This window comes from Pongo abelii, chromosome 21, assembly GCF_028885655.2.
Source record: "Pongo abelii isolate AG06213 chromosome 21, NHGRI_mPonAbe1-v2.0_pri, whole genome shotgun sequence".
Classification (NCBI taxonomy): Eukaryota; Metazoa; Chordata; class Mammalia; order Primates; family Hominidae; genus Pongo; species Pongo abelii.
In genome coordinates this window covers 41240204-41268199 of record NC_072006.2, presented here as the reverse complement: position 1 = coordinate 41268199, position 27996 = coordinate 41240204, and the positions used below count along the sequence as shown (strand labels likewise).

At 43.0% G+C, this 27996-nt stretch overlaps 2 protein-coding genes across 5 annotated transcripts in view; both read left to right on the top strand.

Annotated features, from left to right (window-relative positions):
- The window catches only part of MROH8 (maestro heat like repeat family member 8), a 77213-nt gene extending 75004 nt beyond the window's left edge, over positions 1-2209 (top strand). For 3 of the 4 annotated variants that reach the window (XM_024239109.2, XM_054542248.1, XM_054542250.2), the window contains 2 exons: positions 576-747; positions 2017-2209. In XM_024239109.2, the coding sequence (XP_024094877.2) occupies positions 576-724 (149 nt within the window). In that variant the 3' untranslated portion in view covers positions 725-747; positions 2017-2209. Of the gene's footprint in view, positions 1-575; positions 748-2016 lie in introns of those variants that run through there. The other variant, XM_054542249.1, reaches the window with a different exon arrangement.
- A 5014-nt stretch (positions 2210-7223) lies between these two features.
- RBL1 (RB transcriptional corepressor like 1) overlaps positions 7224-27996 on the top strand; it is a 92893-nt gene continuing 72120 nt past the window's right edge. Inside the window, exons 1-2 of the mRNA XM_002830276.6 lie at positions 7224-7651; positions 14342-14475. Of these exons, the coding sequence (XP_002830322.2) occupies positions 7493-7651; positions 14342-14475 (293 nt within the window). The 5' untranslated portion in view covers positions 7224-7492. The remainder of the gene's footprint in view (positions 7652-14341; positions 14476-27996) is intronic.

Genomic DNA, 27996 nt, shown 5'->3' with positions numbered 1-27996 from the left:
CTATTAAAAATACAAAAATTAGCCGAGCATGGTGGTGGGCACCTTTAATCCCAGCGACTCCGAAGGCTGAGGCAGGAGAATCACTTGAACCTGGGAGGCGGAGGTTGCAGTGAGCCGAGATCGCATCACTGCACTCCAGCCTGGGCGACAGGAGACTTCATCTCAAAAAAAAAAAACAAAAGAAAGAAAAAGAAAAAGAAAAGAAAGAAAACATGAAAAACTGAAAGTTTTTTTTTTTTAATTAAAAGAGGATAATGATGTAAGAGTTACTTCTAGGACCAACACAGGAACTTAGATATTAACATTAGACATGGCTTGGGAGGTCCAGATCATTTGACTTTAGAAAGACTACTTGGAATGTGATTATTGCAGAGGAGTGACATGTTTGGCAACTCAGAAACCAGTAGGTTTTGTAGATCAAAATTGGAATCAATTCACTGATATATAAACTTTTAGGCAGTTGGACCTGTAATCTAAGCTGCTAGGGGCACGTAAGCTTTTTGCTATCTAGACCTTCATTCATTTCCATAGATCTCAGGGGCTTTTACCTCCAACCTGTGTTTGCCTACCGCTAGATCTGAGAGACCTGCTGTGTGACCCTGAGCCCTCGCTGTGCATCATCGCTTCCCAGACTCTGTTACTAGTCCAGATGGCGAGGGCCAAACCAAAACCTAAGCAGAGAGTGAACTGGTTGCAGAAGCTCATGGGCAGGTCCTCTGCCTAGAAACACAAGGCAAGCAACATCAGGTAAAAACCAATCCTTTCAGAAACCACAGAAGCCACTGATGCCAGCCCCCCTTTTTTCAGACTTAAAACAATGCCAGCATGAAGCCACCTCTACCCATTTAATTACCTCCAACATGTCTTTTGCTTTCAAAACCTTAGAGAAGATATAGAGGAGGGCAGTTCTTAGTTTAAAATTGCAGATATAATTTAAAAATCTACAGAGTTTTTGGCCAGGCATGGTGCCTCACGCCTATAATCCCAGCATTTTGGGGCGCCGAGGCAGGCAGATCACTTGAGGTCAGGAGTTCAAGACCAGCCTGGCCAACATGATGAAACCCCGTCTCTACTTAAAATACAAAAATTAGCCAGGCATGGTGGCAGGCATCTGTAATCCCAGGTACTTGGGAGGCTGAGGCAGGAGAATTGCTTGAACCTGGGAGGCAGAGGTTGCAATGAGCCAAGGTCGCGCCACTGCATTCCAGCCTGGGCGACAGAGTAAGACTCTGTCTCAAAAAAAAAAAAAAAAAAAAAAGGTTCACATCTTTTTTGTTTGTTTGTTTTATTTCTTTTAGAGATAGGGTCTCCCTTTGTCACCCAGGTTCGAGTGCAGTGGCATGATCATAACTCACTAACCTCGAAGTCCTGGCCTCCTGCCTCAGCCTACTAAGTAGCTGGAACTACAGGTACACACAACCATACCTGCTAATGGTATGCCCTTCATGCTGTTCTCTCCATCTCAGAAAATAAGATAGCCCTTAACTGCTACAAACAGTTCTTTGTCAAATGGGAAAGGCAAAACAGAAACAAAACCTAACATAGGTGATGTTAGGATTTGCCTATATCTACATCTTCTGCCTCCATTTAAATCATAAACTGGATTTTATATTGCACATGTTATCTCACCAAATACAGCACAATTATTCACTCTGTAAATAGAGCTATATTTGGAATAGGCAAAATAATACAGTGGAAATATTATGAAGTTTGGAGTGTGCACGTCTGGGATCAAATGCCAGCATTATAGCTGACTTTCTGGAAACATTAAAAAAATAATTAATTTCTCATCTGTAGGTTCATGTAAAAAATAGAGATAGCGTTTTCTAACTAAAGGCTTGTTGGAAGGAGTAAATGAAAGAGTGTATGTAAGAGGTATTACACAGATTGAGCACAGAGTACATATTTAGTGATTGTTAATTCCCCTTCCTCCCCCTTGTACTGGACTCACACCAGGGACTGACAGCTAGAGATGAATAAGCTAATTTTTTTTTTTTTTTTTTTTTTTTTTTGTAGAGACAGAATCTTGCTATGTTGTGCGGCAAGCTAGTCTTGAACTCACGGCCTCAAGTCATCCTCCTGTGTCAGCCTCCCAAAGTGCTGGGATTACAAGCATGTACCACCACACCCAGCAGAATTCCAGTCTTGAGAAACAGGTCAAGGACAGCTTCAAAAGAGATTCTAAATAAATGTTAATGTTACAATGTTAGTATGTCTGCTTAATTGCCAACACTATTAAGAATAAAATAACTTTTTTTTTTTTTGAGATAGGGTCTCACTCATTCACCCAGGCTGGAGTGCAGTGGCACGATGATGGCTCACTGCAACCTCGGCCTCCTGGGCTTAAGTGATCCTCCCCACTGAGCCTCCCAAGTAGCTGGGACTACAGGTGTGCGCCACCATGCCCGGCTAATTTTTTGTATTTTTGGTAGAGATGGGATTTTGCCATGTTGCCGAGGATAGTCTCAAACTCCTGAGTTTAAGTAATCTGCCCACTTTGGCCTCCCAAGTGCTGGGATTGCAGACGTGAGCTACCATGCCTGGCCAAAAATCCATTCTTATAGTTTCATATTTAATGATGTATTTTTGTGAAATCCTTTATGGCCCTGTCTTCTTCCTTTTCCTTTCCCTTAAAAACCTCCAAGCAGCCAGGTGCATGGCTCATGCCTATAATCCCAACACTTTGAGAGGCTGAGGCAGGCAGATCATGAGGTCAGGAGTTTGAGACCAACCTGACCAATATAGTGAAACCCTGTCTCTACTAAAAATGCAAATACCCAGGCATGGTGTCATGTGCCTGTAGTCTCACCTACTCAGGAGGCTGAGACAGAATAATCACTTGAACCCAGGAGGCAGAGGTTGCAGTGACCCGAGATCACACCACTGCACTCCAGCCTGGGCAACAGTGCGAGACTCCGTCTGAAAAAAAAAAAAAAAAAAACCTCCAAGCAAGAAAAAAACTTCTGAATTTGTGTAATGGTAAATCTATCCCAAAATATCCAAGTTTTCCACTCCTTCTCCTTTTTTTCCATTTTCATGATTCCCTCTCCTATAACTGATGTCAGATCTTCAAATGGCTCCAGGATAGGAACTATTATTTGTTGAGTACCCACTGTCTGCTTTAAGCATAAATGGAGAAAAATTTCTTATAAGCAGAAATTTTCTGGGAAAACAGATTAGTTTGTGTTGGGTGACCACTTTTATAAGTTGCGTGTGGAATTGTGGGAGGCCCCCAAGAGGCATACTGGACTAATTAGAAATAGTCACCATCAATCTGATTCTCAGGCTCTTGTTTGGTTGAAGAATATACACAGAGAGCCAGAGCTGAGCTATCTAGGGCAATGGAGGGACATCTTGGAGGTGATATGGGAAAAAAGAAAGGAAATGGAACAACTGGCAGGTGAAGAATGGAAATATCTAATGGTTAATTGCATTAAGTTTTTTGTGTTTTTTTTTTTTTTTTTGAGACAGTCTTGCTCCGTTGCCCAGGCTGGAGTACAGTGGCGCAATCTTGGCTTACTGCAGCCTCTGCCTCCCCGGTTCAAGCGATTCTCCTCCTGCCTCAGCCTCCCAAGTAGCTGGGACTACAGGTGAGCATCATCACGCCCAACTAATTTTTGTATTTTTAGTAGAGATGGGGTTTTGCCATTTTGGCCAGGCTGGCCTCGAACTCCTGGCCTCAAGTGATCTGTCCACCTCAGATCACAAAGTGCTGGGATTACAGGCATGAGCCACCATGCCCGGCCCCCATTTCCCCCAATTCTTTGATATCTGGTTCAGGTATTCTTAGCTATTATCTTTTAGTTAGTAATTTGGATGAAATGCTTTACTTTTTTTTAAACATTGGGGTTACAACTACATAAAAAACTGAGTTTGCATTTTTCCAAATTAAAGGAAAAAAAGGTAGCCAAAAGGAATCACAAGTATGACTAGGGTAGGGTGAGAAAGGAGAGAGTAGCAAATGAAGGCAGAGTTAGACAGGGGACCACCAGACCCTTAGTGCCTTGTAGGCCAGGACAAGGAGCTTGGCTTAACCCTGAAAGAAATGGGGAGTCGCTAGAACATTTTCAAACTTTTGGATTTTTGACAATTGAATAGATTAAAATATGGTTTTATACCGGTTTAAACTTGTATATATATTTTTCCTATTAGAAAGGTTGGGGCCGGGCACAGTGGTTCACGCCTGTAATCCCAGCACTTTGGGAGGCTGAGGCGGGCAGATCACGAGGTCAAGAGATCGAGACCATCCTGCCAACATGGTGAAACCCCGTCTCTACTAAAAAGTACAAAAATTACCCTGGTGTTGTGGCGCTTGCCTATAGTCCCAGCTACTCAGGAGGCTGAGGCAGGAGAATTGCTTGAACCCAGGAGACGGAGGTTGCAGTGAGCCGAGATGTCTCCATTGCACTCCAGCCTGGGCGACAAGAGTGAGACTCCATCTCAATAAATAAATAAATAAATAAATAAATAGAAAGAAAGAAAGTTGGGCATCTTTTCACATCTAAAAGCCATTTACATTTGCTTTTCTAAGACTGTATGCAAATCCTTTCCCCCTTCTGTGGGTAGAGAGGCTTTGTTAATCTTCGTAATGCACTACTTCCACAGTGCAGACCCAGCTTAAAGATCACCACTTTAGTTTTTCCTCCAAGGAAAAAGAACATTAAGAATGGTGAGGTCCAGCTGGGCATGGTGGCTCACGCCTATAATCCCAGCATTTTGGGAGGCTGAGGCAGGTGGATCACCTGAGGTCAGGAGTTCAAGACCAGCCTGGCCATCATGGTGAAACCCTGTCTGTACTAAAAATGCAAAAAAAAAAAAGTTAGCCGGGCGTGGTGGTGTGCGCCTGTAGTCCCAGGTACTCGAGGGGCTGAGGAAGGAGAATTGCTTGAACCCAGGAGGCAGAGGTTGCAGTGAGCTGAGATCTTGCCACTGCACTCCAGCCTGGGCGACAGAGTGAGACTGTGTCTCAAAAAAAAAAAAAGAATGGTGAGGTCAGGTCTTGCCCCTCCCTCACAAATATCAACTGCTTTTTTTTTTTTTTTTTTAAATAGAAGGTTAGACAAGCAGTTTGTCCTGAGAGGGGCAAGTGCCGACTGATTTTCTGCTTAGGGCATAGCAAAACTGGAGGACAAAAAAAGAAAAAAATTTAAGAATTTCAAAATGATTCAAAATGAGACATCTTGGGAAAATTAATTAGAACTTTCTTACACTTATTTTGTGATTTAGAATTGCATATATTTTGAATTACATTTGGAAAGGTGCACACTATAATCTTTTTAGTCTTGGAATCCCTAAAGGTCATAATCAGGCTCCAACCACATGCTTTGGGAGAACTCTGAAATATTAAACCACAACAGGGAGGCTAATCATAGAGGCTGTCACACAATGGGATCAAAATAGAAACAACCTTCATGTGTATCTGGATCAAAAATGAAGGGCAGAGTAAATCTATTTCACTACCTATACTTCATTTTCTTTTCTTTTTTTTTTTTTTGAGACGGAGTCTCGCTCTATCACTAGGCTGGAGTGCAGTGGCACGATCTTGGCTCACTGCAACCTCCGCCTCCTGGGTTCAAGCGATTCTTCTACCTCAGCCTGCCAAGTAGCTGGGATTACAAGCGCCCGCCACCATGCCCAGCTAATTTTTGTATTTTTAGTAGAGACGGGGTTTCACCATGTTGGCCAGGATGATCTCGATCTCCTGACCTGGTGACCCGTCGGCCTCAGCTTCCCAAAGTGCTGGGATTACAGGTGTGAGCCACAGCAACCGGCCTTCCATACTTCATTTTCTATTCAGAAAAGCTCAATTTTGGGTTAAATGGGCATGCCCTGGGATAATAAGAAAAAATAAAACCAATATAAGGAAGAACATATTGATTTTTGGTTTTTTTAAATGCATGTAGGTGAGGCTGGGTTTGACAGATGTGTCCTCAGTTGGTTGTTTGTTTTTGAGACAGAGTCTCACTCTGTTACCCAGACTGGAGTGCAGTGGTGCAGTCTTGGCTTACTACAGCCTCTGCTTTCCCGGTTCAAGCGATTCTTGATTCTCATGTCTCAGTCGCCCAGGTTGCTAGGATTACACAGGTGCACCCACACGCCCAGCTAATTTTTATATTTTTAGTAGTGACGGGGTTTTGCCTTGTTGGCCTGGCTGGTCTCAAACTCCTGGCCTCAAGTGATCCACCTGCCTCGGCCTCCCAAAGTACTGGGATTACAGGCAAAGCAAATAATGAAACAACAAAAGAACGAAGACGGGGATTTATTGAAAACAAAAGTACACCCCATAGTGGGGAAGCGAACCCACGCAGCAGCTCAAGGGCCCAGATACAGAATCTTCTGGGGTCCAAATACCCCCTAGAAGTTTCCCACTGGCCACTTTATGCTCACTTGATGTAACTGAAGTGGTAGCCCACAATCAGTCTGAGTGGTTGCAGAAAGCAACCAATCAGAGGCCAGGGTGAAGTTACAAAATTATACTTCTATGCAAACGAAGACTCTCCCGCCATCAGTGTGATTGGTTGTGGACAGCAACCGTTCAGAGGCTGGAGTGAAGTTACAAAGTTGCAAACGAAGACTGGAAGTCGCTCAGTGTGATTTGTTGCGGACAGCCAATTTCCCATCTGCCATGCAGAAAAGGTCCAAGGGAACAGCCTCTGGTTCTTTTGTTACTTAGGCGTGGAAAGTTGAGGTTTTCCTTTCAATTTAGTTCTAAGAAGTCACGTGAAACAGCCATAGGTTCCCTGCCTGCAGACCCTATTCTCCTGCCTCATTTACTGCCGTCCTCCCTGCCCGCCTCTTTTAGCGACTGGCATGAGATGAGGATTCGTCTTCTAATATCCCTCACCAGTCCTTCCCCTCTGTCATTTAGCGAACTGCTCACTGGGCACTAGGACTTTGGGGAGAGTCCCAAGAGAGCCCTCTTCGTCCAGGGGCTACTTTTTTCTCTTCCAGCCTCCATCTCCTAACTCAAGGGGTACAGCTCAGTCAGATTATGTTTGGCGCCCCGGGACAGTACAAATCCAGGGCCCGTGGATAGAGGAGGCATCTCACTACGCTGCACGAGGCCACCTCGCAGTAGGCAGCCCAGCCCTGCCCCAAAACCCAAGAGCCTAACCAGGAAGACAGGAGGAGGCCGCGGGCTTCATCTCCCAAGAGATGGACTACACCTCCCAGCAGGCTCTGCGCGCAGGCTGAGGATCCCTCCGCTCTTTTTCTGTCCCGCCAGCTGGGCCCCCCGCGACCAGCCAAGGGCCAAGGCCAGGTCTTTCAGAGTCTGAGGTCCGTCTTCTTATCACATTTCCGGGGAGGGACGGCTAGGAGCTCCGGAGGAAAAACGGACTTTTTTTGAGGAGAAAAGCGGAGGCAGACGGTGGATGATAAGACGCCCCGCAACTGCAGATTTTCGCGCGCTTTGGCGCAGGTGGTTGTGGGTAGCGCGCCTGGGAGGGAGACAGAAGTCGGGGGCCGTGGCGCGCAGCCCGCGGGGCCTGAAATGATGTTCGAGGACGAGCCCCACGCTGAGGGGGCGGCGGTGGTTGCCGCAGCCGGGGAGGCGCTACAGGCCCTGTGCCAGGAGCTGAACCTGGACGAGGGGAGCGCGGCCGAAGCACTGGAGGACTTTACTGCCATCCGAGGCAACTACAGCCTAGAGGTGAGCGGCAGCAGGTGGGGCAGCCGGACCCTACCCTCGCCAGGCCCCACCCCTGCCCCGCCCCTTCCCCGGCCTATGGGGTGGTGGGAGTTCCCCACCTAGGAGGGTCGCTGCGCAGCCAGGCGCCGAGGGGCGGGAAGGGTGGGTGTAGCTCAGCCAATCCACCCATCATTTTGAGGCGGGAAACTGAAGCCCAGGAAAGGAGCGGCCTAAGTCCCGCGCCACTCAGACCCCAGACTTCCTGACCACACTTCCCTCTACCCCGCCAAGCGCCACAAACGTCATGGTGCTGCCCTTCAATTAGTAAGAACAAATATAATGGTAAAGTGAAAATGAACTGCATGCCAAGACACCACTGCCCAGAGCTTTAAATGGACCCTCAGTTCCGTCTGAACCCCTTCTGTGATCCCCATTTCACGCATGAGGAAGCGGAGCCCTAGACGGGTTAAGCTACAGGCCCAAGGTCACACGGTTAGAGATGGAGCCAGACCCAGGGTCTGAGCCGTTTAACCCCCACCCTCTGCTTCACCAGGGTGGAGCTGCCGGTCGTTGTGCAGCAGTTTGATCAAAGCCAATGTGCACACGAAGCTGATTTCAGCCCTACGTTTCCTCCTCCGTCAGAGCATCGTCCTGATGCTTTGCATCAGTGTCTGGCTCTGAATAAAACAAATGTCAGTTATAATTACTTGATTTTTTTCCCCATCATTCTTGCATTTTATCCTCACAACAGCCCTGTGAACATGGAATGGCAATGAGTATTAGACTGCTTTCCAGGTGATAATGGCAAGGCTCAGAAGGTTGTCTTGCCTAGGGTTATTCTAATATAGAAACCCAGGCTGGGCGTGGCGGCTCACGCCTGTAATCCCAGCACTTTGGGAGGCCAAGGCGGGGGGATCACTTGAGGCCAGGAGTTCGAGACCAACCTGGGCAGCATGGCGAAACCCCATCTCTACTAAAAAAATACAAAAACTAGCTCGGTGTGGTGGCGCCTGCCTGTAATCCTAGCTACTCGGGAGGCTGAGGCAGGAGAATTGCTTAAACCCAGGAGGCATAGGCTGCAGTGAGCGGAGATCACACCACTGCACTCCTGCCTGGGTGACAGAGCAAGACTCTATCTAAAAACAGAGAAAGCAAGCCAGACGAGCATAAGCCCAGGGTAGACGGAATTGTGATGGAGTGTATTTCATGTAGCACCAACTGGCCTCATGTTCAAAGGCTTTCATGTGTCAAGGGCGCTGGACCCACTCCCAGGGTGCACCACTGACTCACCACCCAGTGAAATAATTGCTGGGTTCAAAGGCATAGAGTTGGAAAAGTGTTGATTGTATGTGTGTCTATATATGAAGGAAAAGTACCTGAAAAAAGTGTCTTCAGGACTGGATAGACTGGGTAAAGGACAATGGTCCACATCCGTGGGTGGCATGACTGGAGAGCTGTGGGAAGAATAAGAAAGTAAGGGAGATTAGAATGAATGGCCTCTCAATTGAAAATAGGTTGATTTTTGAAAGCCTGAGAAAGCATTTCTGACATCCTAGGTCTGATTTGGTCTCTCTTGCCCAAGGTCACACCATCTGTCATTGAATAAGCATTTACTGTGTCAAACTATGGTCAAGGCGTGCACCTGTTTCAGATTCTTGAATATGACAAATTTGTTCCCAGTTTTGTGGTATATCCATGCCATTCCCTCTGCCTGGAATCTTTCCCCTCACCCCCAACACCAGCAAAGGTTGAGAGCTAAATCTCTAGTTAGGCAGAGTTGAATAGGACATCTTCAATGTTTGCTCTACTTATTTATTTTTTCTTTCTTTTTTTCTTCCTTAGAAACAGGGTCTTGGCCGGGTGCACAGTGGCTCACACCTGTAATCCCACCACTTTGGGAGGCCGAGGTGGGCAGATCACCTGAGGTCAGGGGTCCAAGACCAGCCTGGCCAGCATGGTGAAACCCCGTCTCTACTAAAAATATAAAATTAGCTGGGCATGGTGACGTGCACTTGTAATCCCAGCTACTCGGGAGGCTGAGGCAGGAGAATCTCTTGAAACCAGGAGGTAGAGGTTGCAGTGAGCCAAGATCGCGCCATTGCACTCCACCCTGCACAACAAGAGTGAAACTCCATCTCAAAAAAAAAAAGAAAAGAAAAGAAATAGGGTCTTGCTCTTTTGACCAGGCCTGGAATGTAGTGGTGCAATTATAGCTCACTGTAAACTCAAACTTCTGGGCTCAAGTGATGTTCCTGCTTCAGCCTCCCCAGTAGCTGGGACTATAGGCATGCACCACCGTGCTCAGCTAATTTTTCAATTTTTTGTGGAGATAGTATCTGACTATGTTGCCCAAGCAGGTCTTGAACTGGCCTCAAGTGATTTTTCTGCCACAGCCTCCCAGAGCATTGGGATTACAAGCATGAGCCACCGTGCCCAGCCCAATGCTTGCTTTAGAAAGCACAAATGTATGAACTGAAATTTTGTGTTTATTCTATCCAGTGTTTTATTTTCCTCTTTTTTTAAAATCAATTTTTGTTGAAGGCATTTGGAGTAGTCATTTTCATATATCTCATGCTTCCTAAGAAGTCTTTCTCCAATCCCTACCCCTCTCTAGTCTACCTGACAAACTCCTGCTTACATTTTTAGTGATTTACGAATTTTGTCTCCTTTTGTGAGGCCTTCCCTAAACTGTAGTCAAAATCAGTTATTCACTACACTATATTCTCCTACAACACTTTATCTTCAATTCTTACAGCTTCTATATCTCATCAATTATAAATAATAGTATCTGTTCCTCTTCTTAGCTCCAGATGTGAAGTTCTGTGAGATCAGAAACCATTTTTTGTATTTCTAAAGCTTGGCAAGTAGGCCTTAGAAATGCAAAAAATGGTTTCTGATATCATAGAATTCATAGAATTTTTATGAAATAGAATTTTATCAAATAGAATTGTATTCTATTTTATTCTCATGGAAGAAAATAGTTGACTTTTTTAAGGAAAGAAAGTCAGGCCGGGCACAGTGGCTCACGCCTATAATCCCAGCACTTTGGGAGGCTGAGGCAGGAGGATCACTTGAGCCCAGGAGTTCAAGACCAGCCTGGGCAACATAGTGAAACCCTATCTCTACAAAAAATAAAATAGGCTGGGCATGGTGGCTCACACCGTTATCCCGACATTTTGGGAGGCTGAGGCAGGCGGATCACTTGAGCCCAGGAGTTTGAGACTAGCTTGGGCAATATGGCGAAACCCCATCTCTACAAAAACTAGCTGGGTGTGGTGGCATGTGCCTTTAGTCCCAGCTACTCCAGAGGCTAAGGTGGGGGGATTGCTTGAGCCTGGGAGGTCGAGGCTGCAGTGGCCCTCATTCCTGGAAGTCAAGGCTGCAGTGGCCCTGATTGCACCACTGCACTCCAGCCTGGGGCAACAGAGTGAGACCCTGTTTTAAAAAGTAAAATAAAAATCAGTGTATTCTTTAATGTCTTAAAAAAATTGAAACAATAGTTTTAGGACTTAATATTTTCACCATCTTGCTAGAATTTTCATTTAGTAGCCTGTGTCAAAGGCTCTATAATACTTGGATGCTAATCCCAAACAACTCTTTCTCTTTTTCTTTTTTGAGACAAAAAAAGTGCCTCAAGCACTTCTCCCATCTCAGTCTCCAGAGTAGCTGGGACTACAGGCACATACCACCACATACTGCTAATTTTTTTGTATTTTGTAGAGATAGGGTTTTGCCGTGTTACCCAAGCTAGTCTCGAACCCCTGAACTCGAGCAGTCCACCCACATCAGCTTCCCAAAGTGCTGGAACTACATGCGTAAGCCACCATGACCAGACCCTATTCCCAAGCAATTCATTAATCAAAGCTTGTAAAAATATTCATCTTTAAGCTTATCTGCCTCATTTAGTGCTTTGAGAAAAGACTTCTCATTCCTTCAGGGTAGGAACATTGGGTTTATTGATGGCCACCCATTTCTACCCACCCCTTTTAGATTATTGCAAGAAATCTTTTTATCAATCTTTTTATCCTTCTAGGGTTTGGTCTTAAAGACAGTCTGTGGAACAGTGTATAAGAACACTATTGTGTTGTGCTATGAGATTTACATCTGTAATTCTTTTTTTTTTTTTTTTTTTTTTTTTGAGATAGAGTCTTGTTCTTTCACCCTTGCTGGAGTCCAATGGGTCAGTCACAGCTCACTGCAGCCTTAACCTTCTGGGCTCAAATGATCCTCCCATCTCAGTTCCCCAAGTAGCTGTAGCTGTAGACATGTGCCACATGCCCGGCTAATTTTTTCCTTTTTTGTACAGATGGGGGTCTCACTATGTTTCCTAGGCTGATCTTGAACTCCTGAGCTCAAGCAGTCCTCTGCCTCAGCCTCCCAAAGTGCTGGGATTATGAGCATGAGCCACTGTGTCTGGCCTTTATCTGTAATTCTTTTTTTTTTTTTTTTTTTTTTTTTTTTTGAGATAGAGTCTCACTCCCATCGCGCAGGCTGGAGTGCAGTGGCGTGATCTTGGCTCACTGCATCCCCCACCTCCCAGGTTCAAGTGATTCTCCTTCCTCAGCCTCCCAAGTAGCTGGGATTACAGGCGTGCACCACCACACCTGGCTAATTTTTGTATTTTTTTAGTAGAGACGAGGTTTCGCCACGTTGGCCAGGCTGCTCTGTAACTCCTGGCCTCAGGTGATCCACCCTCCTCAGCCTCCCAAAGTGCTAGGATTATAGGCGTGAGCCACCGCACCGGCCTATCCGTAATTCTTAATCCTTAAACTTCAGCTATTGTATTTCAGCAATGAAGTCATGAAGTGATTCTAGCTTGGAGATGTCTGAAGTCTAATGCAGAAAATTGTTGAATTCCCAAAGGTCACCTTTTTGTGGCATTGTAAATTGAGATATCTGCTAATATGGAGAGCCATGCTTACTACAGTCACGTGCTGCAGAACATTTCAGTCAGTGATGGACCACACATACTTTATTTTTACTATATGTTTTCTGTGTTTAGATACACAAATAATTACTATTGTGTTACATTTGCCAACAGTATTTAGTATAGTAACATGCTCCACAGGTTTGTAGCCTAGAAACAATAAACATACCATGTAGCCTAGGTTTAGTAGGCTATGCTATGTTTGCACAACAAAATTGCCTAATGTTGCATTTCTCAGAATATATCCCTGTCATTAAGCAGTGCATATGACTGTATTTTAAAGATGACATGTTTTGGGGTAAATAATTCCCCAAATGTTTACCTCACAAAAATGACAGTCTCCTTCATGTTGCATAAGATTAGTATTAATTTTTTATGTGTGACTCCCTTGCCAGTTTTTTACTCTGTTCTTGCCTTTCCCTGCCAGACTAGTTAAAGAGAAACATAAAGCAAAAATGGTAGAAAGAAACTTCAGGATCATCAAGGCCATTTCTTAAAATCAAGAAACTCATGCTGACAAATTTTAAGAGAACTCTTCTGGTAATTCAGACATGCTTCACTCAATGACAGAGACATGGTCTAAGAAATGCAACACTAGGTGATTTTGTTGTGTGAACTTCACAGAGTATACTTACGCAAACCTAGATAGTGTAGTCTACTACACACCTAGGCTGTTTAATATAGCCTGTTGCTCCTGGGCTGCAAACTTGTTCAGCATGTTTCTGTACTGAATATTATAGGCAACTATAATGGTGAGTATGTGTGTATCTAAACATAAAAGGGGTACAGTAAATTATAATTTTTTAAATATATAGAACAGTTAGAACATACAGTATTACAATCCTTTTCTTTTTTTTTTTTTTTTTTGTGACAGAGTGTCCCTGTGTTGCCCAGGCTAGACTGCAGTGGCACGATCTCTGCTCACTGCAACTTCTGCCTCCCGGGTTTAAGCTATTCTCCTGCCTCAGCCTCCAGAGTAGGTGGGATTACAGGTGCGTGCCACCACACCCAGCTAATTTTTTGCATTTTTAGTAGAGACGGAGTTTTGCCATGTTGGCCAGGCTGGTCTTGAACTCCTGGCCTCAAGTGATTCACCCACTCCAGCCTCCCAGGCATGAGCCACCGCGCCTGGCTAGTATTATAATCTTAAGTGACCACCATTGTATATGTGGTCCAGTGTTGACCAACGTTGTTATGTGGCATATGCCTGTATTAGATTTGGAGTGTAGGTGAAAGACTTTTTTTTTTCTTTTTTTTTTTTAAGAGACAGGATCTCGCTCAGTTGTCTGTGTTGGAATGTAGTGTCACAAACATAGCTCACTGCAGTCTTGAACTCCTGAACTTAAGCGATCTTCTTGCCTCAGCCACCCAAGTAGCTGGGACTGCAGGCAAGCACCACCATGCCTGGCTAATTTTTTTATTTTCATTTTTAGAGTCTACGTTGGCCTGGCTAGTCTTAAACTCCTGGCCTCAAGTGATACTCGCACCTCAGCCTCCCGAGTTACTGGGATTACAAACATGAGCCACCAAGCCACGCTTTTATCTTTAGATTAATATTAATTTAGCATGTTTTAGTTGTAAAAACACAGAACTAAGAGTAAGGAGTTTTATACCCATTACTGCAACTAACAGCTTTGTGACCTTGGGCAAATATCTTCACTTCTCTGGCCCTTTATCTACATAAGGAAAATTGAGACCAGATAATTCTATATCTCTTGTTTCTAGAATTAAAGCATTTTAACATAATATTATATCTGTTTTGCTGTTTGTCTTTTGCTTGTCAGGGAGAAGTTACACACTGGTTGGCATGTTCATTATATGTTGCATGCCGCAAAAGCATTATTCCCACGGTTGGAAAGGGTATCATGGAAGGCAACTGTGTTTCACTTACCAGAATACTACGTTCAGCTAAATTAAGGTAAACCTCTTTGATGTTTTTAAATGTTATATAAGCTCTAAATTTTAGAATCAGTTTTCTCTTGTTTTGAAATCATTTGACTTCATTTAATTTTTATTTTATTTATTTATTTATTTATTTTTGAGACGGAGTCTCACTGTGCCAGCCAGGCTGGAGTGCAGTGGTACAGTCTTGGCTTACTGCAATCTCTGCCTCCTGGGTTCAAGTGATTCTCATGCCTCAGCCTCCCGAGTATCTGGGATTACAGACACACACCACCAAGCCCGGCTAATTTTTTGTATTTTTTTTTTAGTAGAGATGGGGTTTCACCATGTTGGTCAGGCTGTTCTCGAACTCCTGACCTCAAATGGTCTGCCCACCTCAGCCTCCCAAAGTGCTATAGGATTATAGACGTGAGCCACTGTGTGACTTCATTTAATTCTGAGTTTGTTATAGATAATCCTTTCCCAATTTTCATATTCTTTCTCTGCCTTTCTCAAATTCTACTAGAAACCTCTGTGTTAAATCTGTAGCTATACTTTTTAAAAGTAATTTTTTAAAATTTGGAAATAATTTTAGGCTTACAGAAAGTTACAAAAATAAGAAAAGGACAATACCCATATACCCTTGACTCAGAGTCACCTGTTATTGACATTTTATCCCATTTGCTTTCTCATTTGATTTTTCTTTCTTCAATATATAGATCTTTCTCTCTCTCTCTCTTTTTTTTTTTTTTGAGATGGAGTTTCGCTCTTATTGCCCAGGCCAGAGTGCAATGGTGCGATCTTGGCTCACTGCAACCTCTGCCTCCCGGGTTCAAGCGATTCCTCTGCTTCAGCCTCCTGAGTAGCTGGGATTACAGGCATGTGCCACCACGCCTGGCTAATTTTGTATTTTTAGTAGAGATGGGGTTTCTCCATGTTGGTCAGGCTGGTCTCAAACTCCCGACCTCAGGTGATCCACCCGCCTCAGCCTCCCTAAGGGCTGGGATTACAGGCGTTAGCCAGCGCTCCCAGCCAGATCTTTCTCTCTTTTTATCCTCAACCATTTCAATCTAAGTAGCATACATTTATAGCCTTTTACCCCAAAATACTTCACTGTGTATTTCTTTAAATAACTACAGTACAGCTACCAACTTCAGCAAAATTAACACTGATAAAATAATTTTACTTAACTTGCCATCTCTATTCTAGTTTTGATTCAATAATGTTCTTTATAGCATTTTTTTCTCTGGAAGTACAATTTCTAATTAAGGATCAGGTATTGCATTTGCTTATCATGTCTATTTATTCTTCTTTAATTAGGAACATTTCCATAGCCTTTCTTTTTCTTTTATGACATTACCATTTTTGAGGAATATAATCCACAATCACTTTGTCCCTTTCTTTAATTAAAAAAAATTTTTTTAGAGACCGGGTCTTGCTCTATTGCCCAGGCCTTGAGTGCAGTGGCACCTTTTTAGCTCACTGCAGCCTCAAACTCCTCAGCTCAAATAATCCTCCTGCTTCAGCCTCCCAAGTAGCTGAGACTACAATCATGTGCCACCATGCCTGACTGATATTTTAAAATCTTTTTATAGAGACAGGGTCTCACTATGTTGCTCAAGCTTGTCTCAAAGTCCTGACCTTAAGTGATCCTCTTGCCTCAGCCTCTTTATTTTTTTATTTATTTATTTTTTTTTGGGACAGAGTCTCACTCTGTTGCCCAGGCTGGAGTGTAGTGGTGCAATCTTGGCTCGTTGCAGCCTCCGCCTCCCGGATTCAAGCGATTCTCCTGCCTCAGCCTCCTGAGTAGCTGGGACTACAGGCATGTGCCACCACGCCCAGCTGATTTTTGTATTTTTGGTAGAGACGTGGATTCACCATATTGGCCAGGCTGGTCTCAAACTCCTGACCTTGTGATCCGCCCACCTCAGCCTCCCAAAGTGCTGGGATTACAGGCGTGAGCCACTGTGCCCACCCTCATCCCCTCTTTTAGTAGATGGTTCCCAATTTCGGATTTGTCTCCTATTAACTTTTGATTAGATGCAGGTTAGTCATTCCCTAATGGAAAACTGTATAAGTGATTTTGTGTCCTCAGGATATCACAGCTGATGATGGCATGTGTTATCTATCTGCATTGCATTGGTGATGTTAATTTTTGTCATCTGGTTAAGATGTTGTCCTATTTCTCTACTGTATATTAATTTTTTTGACCTTGCAGCTACTCTATGGGTCTCAGATACATCTTTTACTTTCTCTAGTATCAAGCATATAGAATTATTTGGCTGGATAGGAAACAAAACAAATTTAGCTATCCAGTTTGGATTCATGCTAATATTATTTGTTTCTGGGACAAAACTATTTGTGGTCATTGTCTATTTGCTATTCCTGGGTTTCCAGAATAGAAGAGGAGCAAAGTTTAAAGCCCTATCCAGAAATGGCAAATAGGTTTTAGTTGATGCTAAATTTAAATTTTTTTTTTTTTTTGAGACGGAGTTTCACTCTTGTTGCCCCGGCTGGAGTGCAATGGCCTGATCTCGGCTCACCGCAGCCTCTGCCTCCCGGATTCAAGTGATTCTCCTGCCTCAGCCTCCCCAGTAGCTGGGATTACAGGCGCCCGCCACCACACCTGGCTAATTTTTTTGTATTTTTAATAGAAACAGGGTTTCACCATGTTGGCCAGGATGGTTTCAAACTCCTGACCTCAGGTGATCCACCCGCCTCGGCCTCCCAAAATGCTGGGACTATAGAGGTAAGCCACCGTGTCCAGCCTAAAAAAAATGTTTTTAAACAATTTTGGTTCTAAAAATAAAATAAGATGATAAAAATTAAATGAAGATCAATGGGGTTAATTTTTTAATTGAGCAAGACATTATCATTGTTAGTATAAAACAATCTGATCTTTTTTTGTCAATGTTTGTCATCATTGTTCATATAATTTCAAAAATCTTTGTAATAGATTCTGGGGGAACTGAACAAAAAAGAATTATAACATAACAAATGTAGAGCAGTACATGGCAGGAGAATCACTTGAACCTTGGAGGCGGAGGTTGCAGTGATCTGAGATAGCACCACTGCACTCCAGCCTGGGCGACAGAGCAGGACTCCATCTCAAATAAAAAAAAAAAGACTGGGCGCGGTGGCTCACGCCTGTAATCCCAGCACTTTGGGAGACTGAGCTGGGTGGATCACAAGGTCAGGAGATCGAGACCATCCTGGCTAACACAGTGAAACCTCATCTCTACTAAAAATACAAAAACAAAATTAGCCAGGGGGGTGCCTGTAGTCCCAGCTACTTGGGAGGCTGAGGCAGGAGAATGGCGTGAACCCAGGAGGCGGAGCTTACAGTGAGCCGAGATTGCGCCATTGCACTCCAGCCTAGGTGACAGAGTGAGATTCTGTCTCAAAAAAAAAAAAAAAAAAAAATCAAATTTCAAATAATGAAACAAACTCTGGAGATGGACGGTGGTGTTGGTTGCACAATGTGAATGTACTTAATGCTACTGAACTATAGACTTAACAATGGTTACAACGGTAAAGGTTGTTGTGTATGTTTTACCACACACACACACACACACACACAAATGTATTTTCAAAAATTTTAAATTATACAGAAGGCTTATAAGTAGAAAGGAGTCTCCTTGGCCACGCACAGTGGCTCACACCTGTAATCCCAGCACTTGGGAGGCTGAGGCAGGTGGATCATCTGAGGTCAGGAGTTTGAGACCAGCCTGGCCAACATGATGAAACACCGTCTTTACTAAAAATACAAAAAAATTAGCTGGGCTTGGTGGCGGGCGCCTGTAATCCCAGCTACTGGGGAGGCTGAGGCAGGAGAATCGCTTGAACCCAGGGAGGTGAAGGTTGCAGTGAGCAGAGATAGTGCCATTGTACTCCAGTGTGGGTGACAAGAGTGAAACTCCGTCTCAAAAAAAAAAAAAAAAAGAAAAGAAAAACGTCTCCTTTTGGCACTCTCCATAATTAACTATTATTAATAATTTCTTCTGGCCAGGCACAGTAGCTTATGCCCGGAATCCCAGCACTTTGGAAGGCTTAGACGGGCGGATCACCTGGGGTCAGGAGTTCAAGATCAGCCTGGCTAACATGGTGAAACCTCATTTCTATAAAAATACAAAAAATTAGTCGGGCATGGTGGGGCACACCTGTAATCCCAGCTACTCGGGAGGCTAAGGCAGGAGAATTTCTTGAACCCAGGAGGTGGAGGTTGCAGTGAGCCGAGATTGTGCTATTGCACTCTAGCTTGGGCAACAAGAGCAAAACTCTGTCCCAAAAAAAAAAAAAATTATTCTTATGTACAAACATATAAACTTGTTTTTTGGTATTTTTTCTTTTTATTTTATTTTCTCTTTATTTTTTTGAGACAGAGTCTTGCTCTATCACTCAGGATGGAGTGTAGTGGTGTGATCACAGCTCACTACAGCCTAGACCTCACAGGCTCAAGCAATCCCTCACTTTCATCTCCCGAGTAGCTGGGACCACAGGTGTGCACCACCATGCTTGGCAAATTTTATATTTTTTGTAGAGACAATGGTCTCACCATGTTGCCCAGGCTGGTGTTTTTTCTTTTTAAAACATAAATTATACTATATGTGTTGCTCTACAGTTATTTTTCTTTATATTTTGGAAATTCTTCCATATCAGCATATGTAGTTCTACCTCATTAATTTTTTTAACAATGCTAGGATATTTTAGGATATAAGGATCTTTCATCTATTTAGCCATGCCTTATGGCCATTTCGATTGTATCCAGTCCTTTGTAGTTGCAGACAAATAAACATCATTGTAAAGATGATATTTCTGATCAATTCCAAAAATATGTATGATTCCTAAAAATAGGTCAAAAGATATATCTTTTTTGGTCAGGCCCAGTGGCACACACCTGTAATCCCAGCACTTTGGGAGGCCAAGGCGGGCAGATCTCTTGAACCCAAGAGTTCAAGACCAGCCTGGGCAACAGGGTGATACCCTGTTTCTACAAAAATTAGCCAGGCGTGGTGGTGCATGCCTGTAATCCCAGCTACTCGGGAGGCTGAGGTGGGAAAATCACTTGAACCCGGGAGGTGGAGGCTGCAGTGAGTTATGATGATGCAACTGTACTCCAGCCAGGCTGGTAAAGCAAGACCCACTCTCAAAAAAAAAAAAAAAAATTCCATTAAAGATAGTTACAAACTTATGAAAAAAAAAAAAAAAAACTAAGTCTTTTTAAAATGTAGGTTGATATTCTCAAAGTCCCTTTCCCCCAAAATGTTTTTATCTTTTATTTATTTTTTTTGAGCTAGAATCTTGCTCTGTTGCCCAGGCTGGAGTGCTATGGCACGGTCTCTGCTCACTGCAGCCTCTGCCTCCTGGGTTCAAGTGATTCTCCTGCCTCAGCCTCCCCAGTAGCTGGGGCTACAGGTGCATGCCACCACACCCGCCTGTATTTTTTTTTTTTTTTTTTTTTTGTATTTTTAGTAGAGACAGGGTTTCACTATTTTGGCCAGGCTGATCTTGAACTCCTAACCTTGTGATCCGCCCACCTCGGCCTCCCAAAGTGCTAGGATTACAGGTGTGAGCCACCACGCCCAGCCTGTTTTTATCTTTTTTATTTTTTATTTGTGTTTTTTGAGACAGGGTCTCACTTTGTCACCCAGGCTGGAGTGCAGTGTCACGATCTCGGCTCACTTGCAACCTCTGCCTTCTGGGCTCAAGCGATCCTCCCACCACAGCCTCCTGAGTAGCTGGGACTACAGGCACATTTCACCACGCTCAGGTAATTTTTGTATTTTTAGTTGAGACAGGATTTCACCATGTTGGCCAGGCTGGTCTCAAACTCTTGGCCTCAAGTGATCCACCCGCCTCAGTCTCCCGAAGTGCTAAGATTACAGGCATGAGCCACCATGCCCAGCCTCCCGCAAAACGTTTTTAAGTGTCAAATTTTTAATGCTAAAAGAGCAGTTACCCAGCATCAATGTGTTCATTCAGAGAAATAAACAAAAATTTCAAATGATTTTATTTGCTTTGACTTATAATAATTTGGGCTGTTTTCAAAATTTCAACTTAAATATAATTTTTTTTAACTTTTATTATTATTATTTGAGTCAGGGTCTTACTCTGTTGCCCAGGCTAGAGCACAGTAACATGATCTCAGCTCACTGCAACCTCTGCCTCCCAGATTCAAGCAATCCTCCCACCTCATCCTCCCGAGTAGCTGGGACTACGGGTGTGTGCCACTATGCCCAGATAATTTTTGTAGCTCTTTCTTTTAGAGATGGGGTTTCACCATGTTCCCCAAGCTGGTCTTGAGCTCAAGTGATCCACCCGTCTTCGCCTGCCAAAATGCGGGGATTACAGGAGTGAGCCACCACACCTGGTCCCATCTCTAGATTATTTATACCTAATACAATGTAAATACTATGTAAGTAGTTGTTACAGTGTATACTTCAGGGAATAATCACAAGAAATGAAGTTGGTACTTGTTCAATACGGACACAACCATCCTTTTTTTCCAAATATTTTTGATGTGTGGTTGGTTGAATCCATGGATGTGGAACTCACAGATATGGAGGGTAAACTCTAGAGAGAGAGAGTGTGTGTATGTGTGTGTGTTTGTGTGTGTATGGTGTTGGTGGTGGAGTAAAATATATATAACATAAAATTCATAAAATTGACAATTTTTAAGTTCAGTGACATTATGTACCTTCACCTTCACATTGTTCAACCAACACCAACACCATTTCCCGAACTTTCTTATCTTCCCAAACTATACACATTAAATGGTAACTCAGCTGTTTAGCTGTTAGTCCAGCCCAGCTCTGCCTCAGTGAACTGTGCTGTGCTCTGCTCCACTGAGGTGCAGGGCTGACTGTATCAGCACCAGCAGGGGGGATGGCTGGCCCCAACCTGAGGAGGAGGAAAAGAAGGAGGTACACAGGTCCCTGGGGTTTCTGGTTGTATTCTTGTCCCTGGGCCCCTGCGTTGTCCCTTAGTGAGGCAGAAACCTTATGATCCTGGCCCAGCCTTGCAGGCTCCCCGGGCATAGAGACACGTGCTCTGTGCTGTCTTCTAGGGGCTGCTGCTGCCCTATGTCTCCTGGCCAGTTGACATTTTGGCAACCATGAGGTGACCTGAAGTGAGCCTCCATTTACTGATATTATAATTGGAACCTTGGTACCATTCACCCAATCTCGCTGAGCCAGCAGGGGTCTCTGGTGAGTCTCCTCTCAGATTTCGAATTTTCCTAATTTTGGTTTGAGATCCATACTTTGTTCAAGCAACCAATTCCACACTTGTTGGAGCTGGAATTAAAGTTCTGCTTTTAAGGACACAATCATAGACACTGATTATTTTACCTAGGCTTTGATTGGAATGGCATATTTTCAGATATGATCAGACTGCTTTAAAACATTGAGGTTGTTTTTGTTTTGTTTTTGTTTTTTTGGAGATAGGCTTTTACTCTGTTGCTCAGGCTGGAGTGCAACGGCATGATCATAGCTCACTGCAGCCTCAAACTCTGGGGGTCAAGCTGTCCTCTTGCCTCAGTGACCTAAGTAGCTGGGGCTATAGGTGCACTCCACCATGCCTAGCTAAATTTTTGTTTTGTTTTGTTTTTTGTTTTTTCTTAGAGACTGGGTCTGGCTTTGTTGCCCAGGTTGGTCTTGAACTTCTGGCTTGAGAAGATCCTCCTGCCTTTGCCTCCCAGAGCACTAAAGCACTGGGATTACAGGTGTGAGCCACTGCACCAGCCAAAGTTTACTTTATAGAGCTGATAAAAAAGATTGGGAAGATTGACTCGCCATTGCAGAACAATCATGTATTTGGGTCATGTTTAGGTCAATATCTCACACCATTAGGAAGGTTCATTCCTAAGAAGTTGAGTCCCATGGAGGGGGGAATATTACAAAGGACGAAAGCTGAATTTTAAACGAGAGAAGTGGTCCTGGAACCTGTTTCAGTCTACATGACTGTCCCTTTGATCAAAGCAATTCCTTGAGCAATCATTATTGTTCAAAGGTTCCCTAACAAGGTCCCTGACCTTGCAGTAAGTAAAAAATGTCACTTTCTGACAAGCCCAGGAACCTCAAGATATTTTGGGGGGCTTCAGGAAGAGAGGATTTCACCCAATGCATACAGGTATTATGGGAACAGTCTGATGATGGATCCTTGGCTTGACTTCTTAGCCTTAAGGCTTTTAAAAGTCTAATCCAAAATTCCTTATGAATGTTCCAACAAAACCAACTTAAAAGAGCCTAGGTGACCACTCACTATTCTTATTGCCCCCTATGCAAATAATCAGGCCAAATATATTACTAAAACTTATTTTGAAAGTAAATTGCGAGCCAGGCGTGGTGGCTCACACCTATAATCCCAGCACTTTGAGAGGCCTAGGCGGGTGGATCACTTGAGGTCAGGAGTTTCAGACCGGCCTGGCCAACGTGGTGAAACCCTGTCTCTACTAAAATTATAAAAATTTGCTGGGCGCAGTGGTGGGTGCCTGTAATCCCAGCTACTTGGGAGGCTTAGAAACGAGAATCGCCTGAACCCAGGAGGTGGAGGTTGCAGTGAGCTGAGATCGCACCACTGCACTCCAGCCTGGGCCACAAAGTGAGATTCCATCTCAAAAAAAAAAAAAAGAGAGAGAGTAAATTGTGGTGGGACCGGGCACGGACAGCATTTTGGGAGGCCAAGATGGGCAGATCACTTGAGGCCAGGAGTTAGAGACCAGCACAGTAAAGCCCCATCTTTACTAAAAATACAAAAAATAGCCGAGCATGGTGGTGCTTGCCTGTAATCTCAGCTACTTGGGAGGCCAAGGCAGGAAAATTGCTTGAACCCAGTGGACAGAGGTGGCAGTGAGCCCAGATTGCCACTGCACTCCAGCCTGGGCAACAGAGCAAGACTCTGTCTCAAAAAATAAAATTAAATAAATAAATAAAATAAATATTTTTAAAAAGAAAGTAAGTTGGTCCCACTAAGATTAATCTTTGGTAAAAATGGGGAATTGAAGAGAAAAAAAAAGTACATTTTATCAAAATTATAGCATACCTATTATTAAATTCCAGCCTTGACTGTTTTTTTTAGTTTATTATTTGCATAGAATTTGGACTAAGTCCTGAATTCTTTCCTGTCTGCAAGTCTTGAAATTGATGTTTCCAAATTTTTCTCCCACTTTTCTGACTTGAAATCACTAAAATTGAAACTACTTTTTCCTGAAGCCTGGCAAACTGAAACTGGACAATTTTATATAAACTTCAGAAAAGTCACCACAGTAGCTTACATATAGAAACCTTTGTGGGCTGGGCGTGGTGGCTCATGCCTGTAATCTCAACACTTTGGGAAGCTGAGGTGGGAGGATCACTTGGGAGGGAGCACAGGAGTTCAGGACCAGCCTGGACAACATAGTAAGAGACTACTTTTTAGTCTCTACAAAAAAATTTTACAAAGAATGTTAGTGAAGTGTGGTGATATGCACCTGTAGTCCCAGCTATCTTGGGAGGCTGAGGTAGGAGGATCACTTGAGCCCAGGAGTTCCAGACTATAGTGAGCTATGATCATGCCACTGCACTCCAGCCTACGTGACAGAGCCAGACCCTTCTCAAAAAAAAAAAAAAAAAAAAATGCTTTAAGCCCAGCATCTAAAAATCTCAACTGGCTGCCCCCTATTCTCAAAAACTAAGTATCTATATCCCAGATAAATCAGATGACGTCACTAAGTTAATGGCCGATATAAAGACCCAAATAAAAGATTGGCTAAACAGCTGGTTTAGATCTTGGGAAACTTGATAACAAAAAAAGTTTCTTTTTCCAAAAATTATACTCATTTGTTATTTTTTGTCTACACTGCTGTTATGGCATTTGAGGGTTTTTTTGGTTTTCTTTTTTTTTGGCTGAGACAGGGTCTTACTCTGTGGCATCAGCTGGAGTGCAGTGGTGCCACCTCAGCTCACTGCAGTCTCTACCTCCTGGGCTCAATTAATCCTCCCACCTCACCCGCCCAAGTAGCTGGGACTTACAGGTACACACCATCATGCCAGGCTTATCTTTGTAGTTTTTGTTTTGTAGAGATGGGGTTTGCCATGTTGCCAAGGCTGGTCTTGAACTCCTGAGCTCCAAGGGTCTGCCTGCCTCGGCCTCCTAACGTGCTAGGAACCCATGACAGTTACATCTTCAGTGTGAAATGTTAAATATACCTCCGCCCCGCCCCCCCAAACAAAAGACCACCTTGACTAATCAGATCATTGTAACTATACATTAAGCCTTACATAGGAAAATATTAGTGTTAAACTTCAAATAAAACCAAAATAAAAACTCCCCATTTCACCCTTACCCCCAGCCTCAGCAACCACCATTCTACTTTCTCTTCCTCTATGAATTTGATTACTCTGAGCATCTCTTAGAAGTGTCATCCTACAATATTTGTTCTTTTGTGACATGCTTATTTCACTTAGCGTAATGTCCTCAAGGAAATGGCTGATTCCAGTGCTTAGCAGACTTGTTTTCTCTGATGCATCTGGAACAGCTTCTTATGCCAGAAAGTAAGGAGTGCTCAACAAAATGGTGGAGCTGTGTCAAGGAACTTAGAAGCTAGGTTGAAAAGACTCCCATTAGTAGACTCCCATCATTAGAAAGGAATGCTGCTTACATTAGAATGCCAGCTAATAAATGTAGAAAAAGTGGTAGAATTAGAAAATAGTCACCATTTTGCAACCTCATAGTAATAATTGATACAGTCAAAGATCATCAATGGATATTAAAACTAGTGAATAAAAGTTTGATGAAGAACAGAATATTCACATAATTGCAAAGTATCTCCTATGAATCACTAATTACAAAGGAAAAAATAGAAACTTTGAAATGGAAAACATGGCACATACCACCTAAATCAAGTACAAAGCTATCAGTAATGGGACTAATGGATATGATCATCTGACAAGGATATGACATCACTTAGGTAGTACTCTTGTCAAAAATACATAGCCTAAATCTAATAATGAGAGAAGCATGAGATACTACAAATAACTGACCAATTGTCTTCTAAAATGTTCGTGTTACAAAGAAGTCTGAGGAACTGGTTCCAGGCTGAAAGAAACAGAAATTAAATGACAGCTAAATGCACTACGTGCTACTAGATTAGGATGTTTAAAATTGCTCCGAAGGAACATTTGGACAATTGGTAAATTTTAAATTTAAGTTGAAATATGGACTAATATTTTATCAATGTAAAATTTTCTGATTTTGATAATTGTACTTTGGTTATGTAAGAGAATATTCTTTTTTTCAGAAAATAGAAACTGAAGTATTTTTGGGTAAAGGGCATGAAAGCTAAACGTGACTCTCAAATGGTTCAGAAAAAAATTATATGTATGTTGCAGTAACTAGGATTATCCAGAGAAACAGAGCCAACAAGCTATATATAGAGAAAAATTTATTTTAAGGAATTGGCTCACACGATGGTGGAGGCTTGGAGAGTCAAAAGTCTGATGGGTAGGCCCCATGTTGGAGACTGCACTGTGAGTCTTCATCTTGAGGGAAGAGCTGCAGTTTGAGTCTTGAGGCAGTCTTGTGGCAGAATTTATTCTTATTCAGGGGAGGTCAGTCTTTTTTCTATTAAGACCTTCAGCTGATTGGATGAGTTCCACCTACATTATGAAGAGTAATCTGCTTTACTAAAAGTCCACCAATCTAAATGTTGATTTCATCTAATAAACACCTTCACAAAAAGATCCAGAATATTTGAGAAAATATCTGGGCATCATGGCCCAGCCAAGCTGACACATAAAATTTACTACCATATATGCATATGTATATACAGTATACATGTATATATAGATGGCTGGGCATGGTGGCTCACGCCTGTAATCCCAGCACTTTGGGAGGCCGAGGTGGGCAGATCATCGAGGTCAGGCGTTTGAGACCAGCCTGACCAATGTGGTGAAACCCCGTCTCTACTAAAAATACAAAAAATTAGCTGGGCTTGGTGGCAGGCGCCTGTAGTCCCAGCTACTTAGGAGGCTGGGACAGGAGCATTGCCTGAACCCAGGAGGCGGAGATTGCAGTGAGCTGCGATTGTGCCACTGCACTCCAGCCTGGATGACAGAGCAAGACTCTGCCTCAAAAAAAAAAAAAAAAAAAAGAGATGATAAAGCAAGTATGCAAAATGTTAATATTTGGTAAAGGGTATAAAGGACTTCTTATGCTCTCCTTGCAAGTGTAGGTTTGATGGTATTTTAAAGTAAAAAGTTTAAGGGATAAAAGGAATGGTATACAATGGAATAAATTCCAGCTCTTAAAATGATAGAAGGGGTTTTACTGATTTAAAAACATGTCCAAGATAAATTAGAGGAAAAAGCAAGGTGCAGAATGTTGTAGGTACATTAATCCTTCTTTATCCTTGGTTTCACTTTCCATGGTTTCAGTAGCCCATCAGCCATGGTTTGAAAATATTAAATGGAAAATTCGAGAAATAAACAATTTTAAGTTTTAAATTGTGTATGGTTTTGAGTAGCATAATGAAATCTTGTGCTATCCACTCCATCCTGCTTGGGACGTGAATCATCTCTTTGTTTACTGTATCCATGCTGTGTATGCTACCTGCCTGTTAGCCACTTAGTGGCCCTCTCGGTTATCAGATTGACAGATCACAAGAAGGGTGAGTACAGTACAATAAGATATTTTGAGAAAGAGAGACAACATTCACATAACTTTTATTATAGTAAATTGTTATAATTGTTCTATTTTATTATTGTTAAACTCTTACTGTGCCTAATTTGTAAATGAAACTTTATCATAGGTATATGCGTATAGGAAAATATTACTGTATATATGGTTCTGTACTATCTGCAGTTTCAGGCATCTCTGAGTCTTGCAATATATTCCCTGAGGATAAATGGGGGGACTACTGTTGTAGTATGACATCATTTGAGTGGAAAAAATTAATGTATGCTGGTATATGTTTATAAATTCCCAAAATACCTCTGCAAAGATAAACAAAAAACTGGTGACAGTCTATTAGTCCCTAAGGCAACCATGATTGCCTTAGTGGAGAAAAACTGGGAGGCAGGTGATGAGAGAGAGAATTTTCATTATACATCCTTTAGTAACTTTTAGAATTTTGTGCTTGTGCATATTACTTATTAAAAAACAAAACCTTCACACAAAGTATCATGATATGCATCTTTGTATTTTTGCCTGTATTTTTTACTTTCTCCTTAGGTTAGAGTCTTTAAAAAGTAATTTCTGGATGAAAGGATTTGAGCATTTTTAAGGCTTTTTATTCATGTTGCCAAATTGCCTCTAGAAAAGTGAACAAATTAGGCCGGTGCGGTGGCTCACACCTGTAATCCCAGCACTTTGGGAGGCCGAGGTGGGTGGATCATCTGAGATCAGGAGTTTGAGACCACCCTGGCCAACATGGCAAAACCCCGTCTCTACCAAAAATACAAAAATTAGCCAGGTGTGGTGGCATGTGCCTATAATCCCAGCTACTCAGGAGGCTGAGGGAGAAGAATCACTTGAACCCAGGAGGTGGAGGTTGCAGTGAGCCAAGATCGTGCCACTGCAC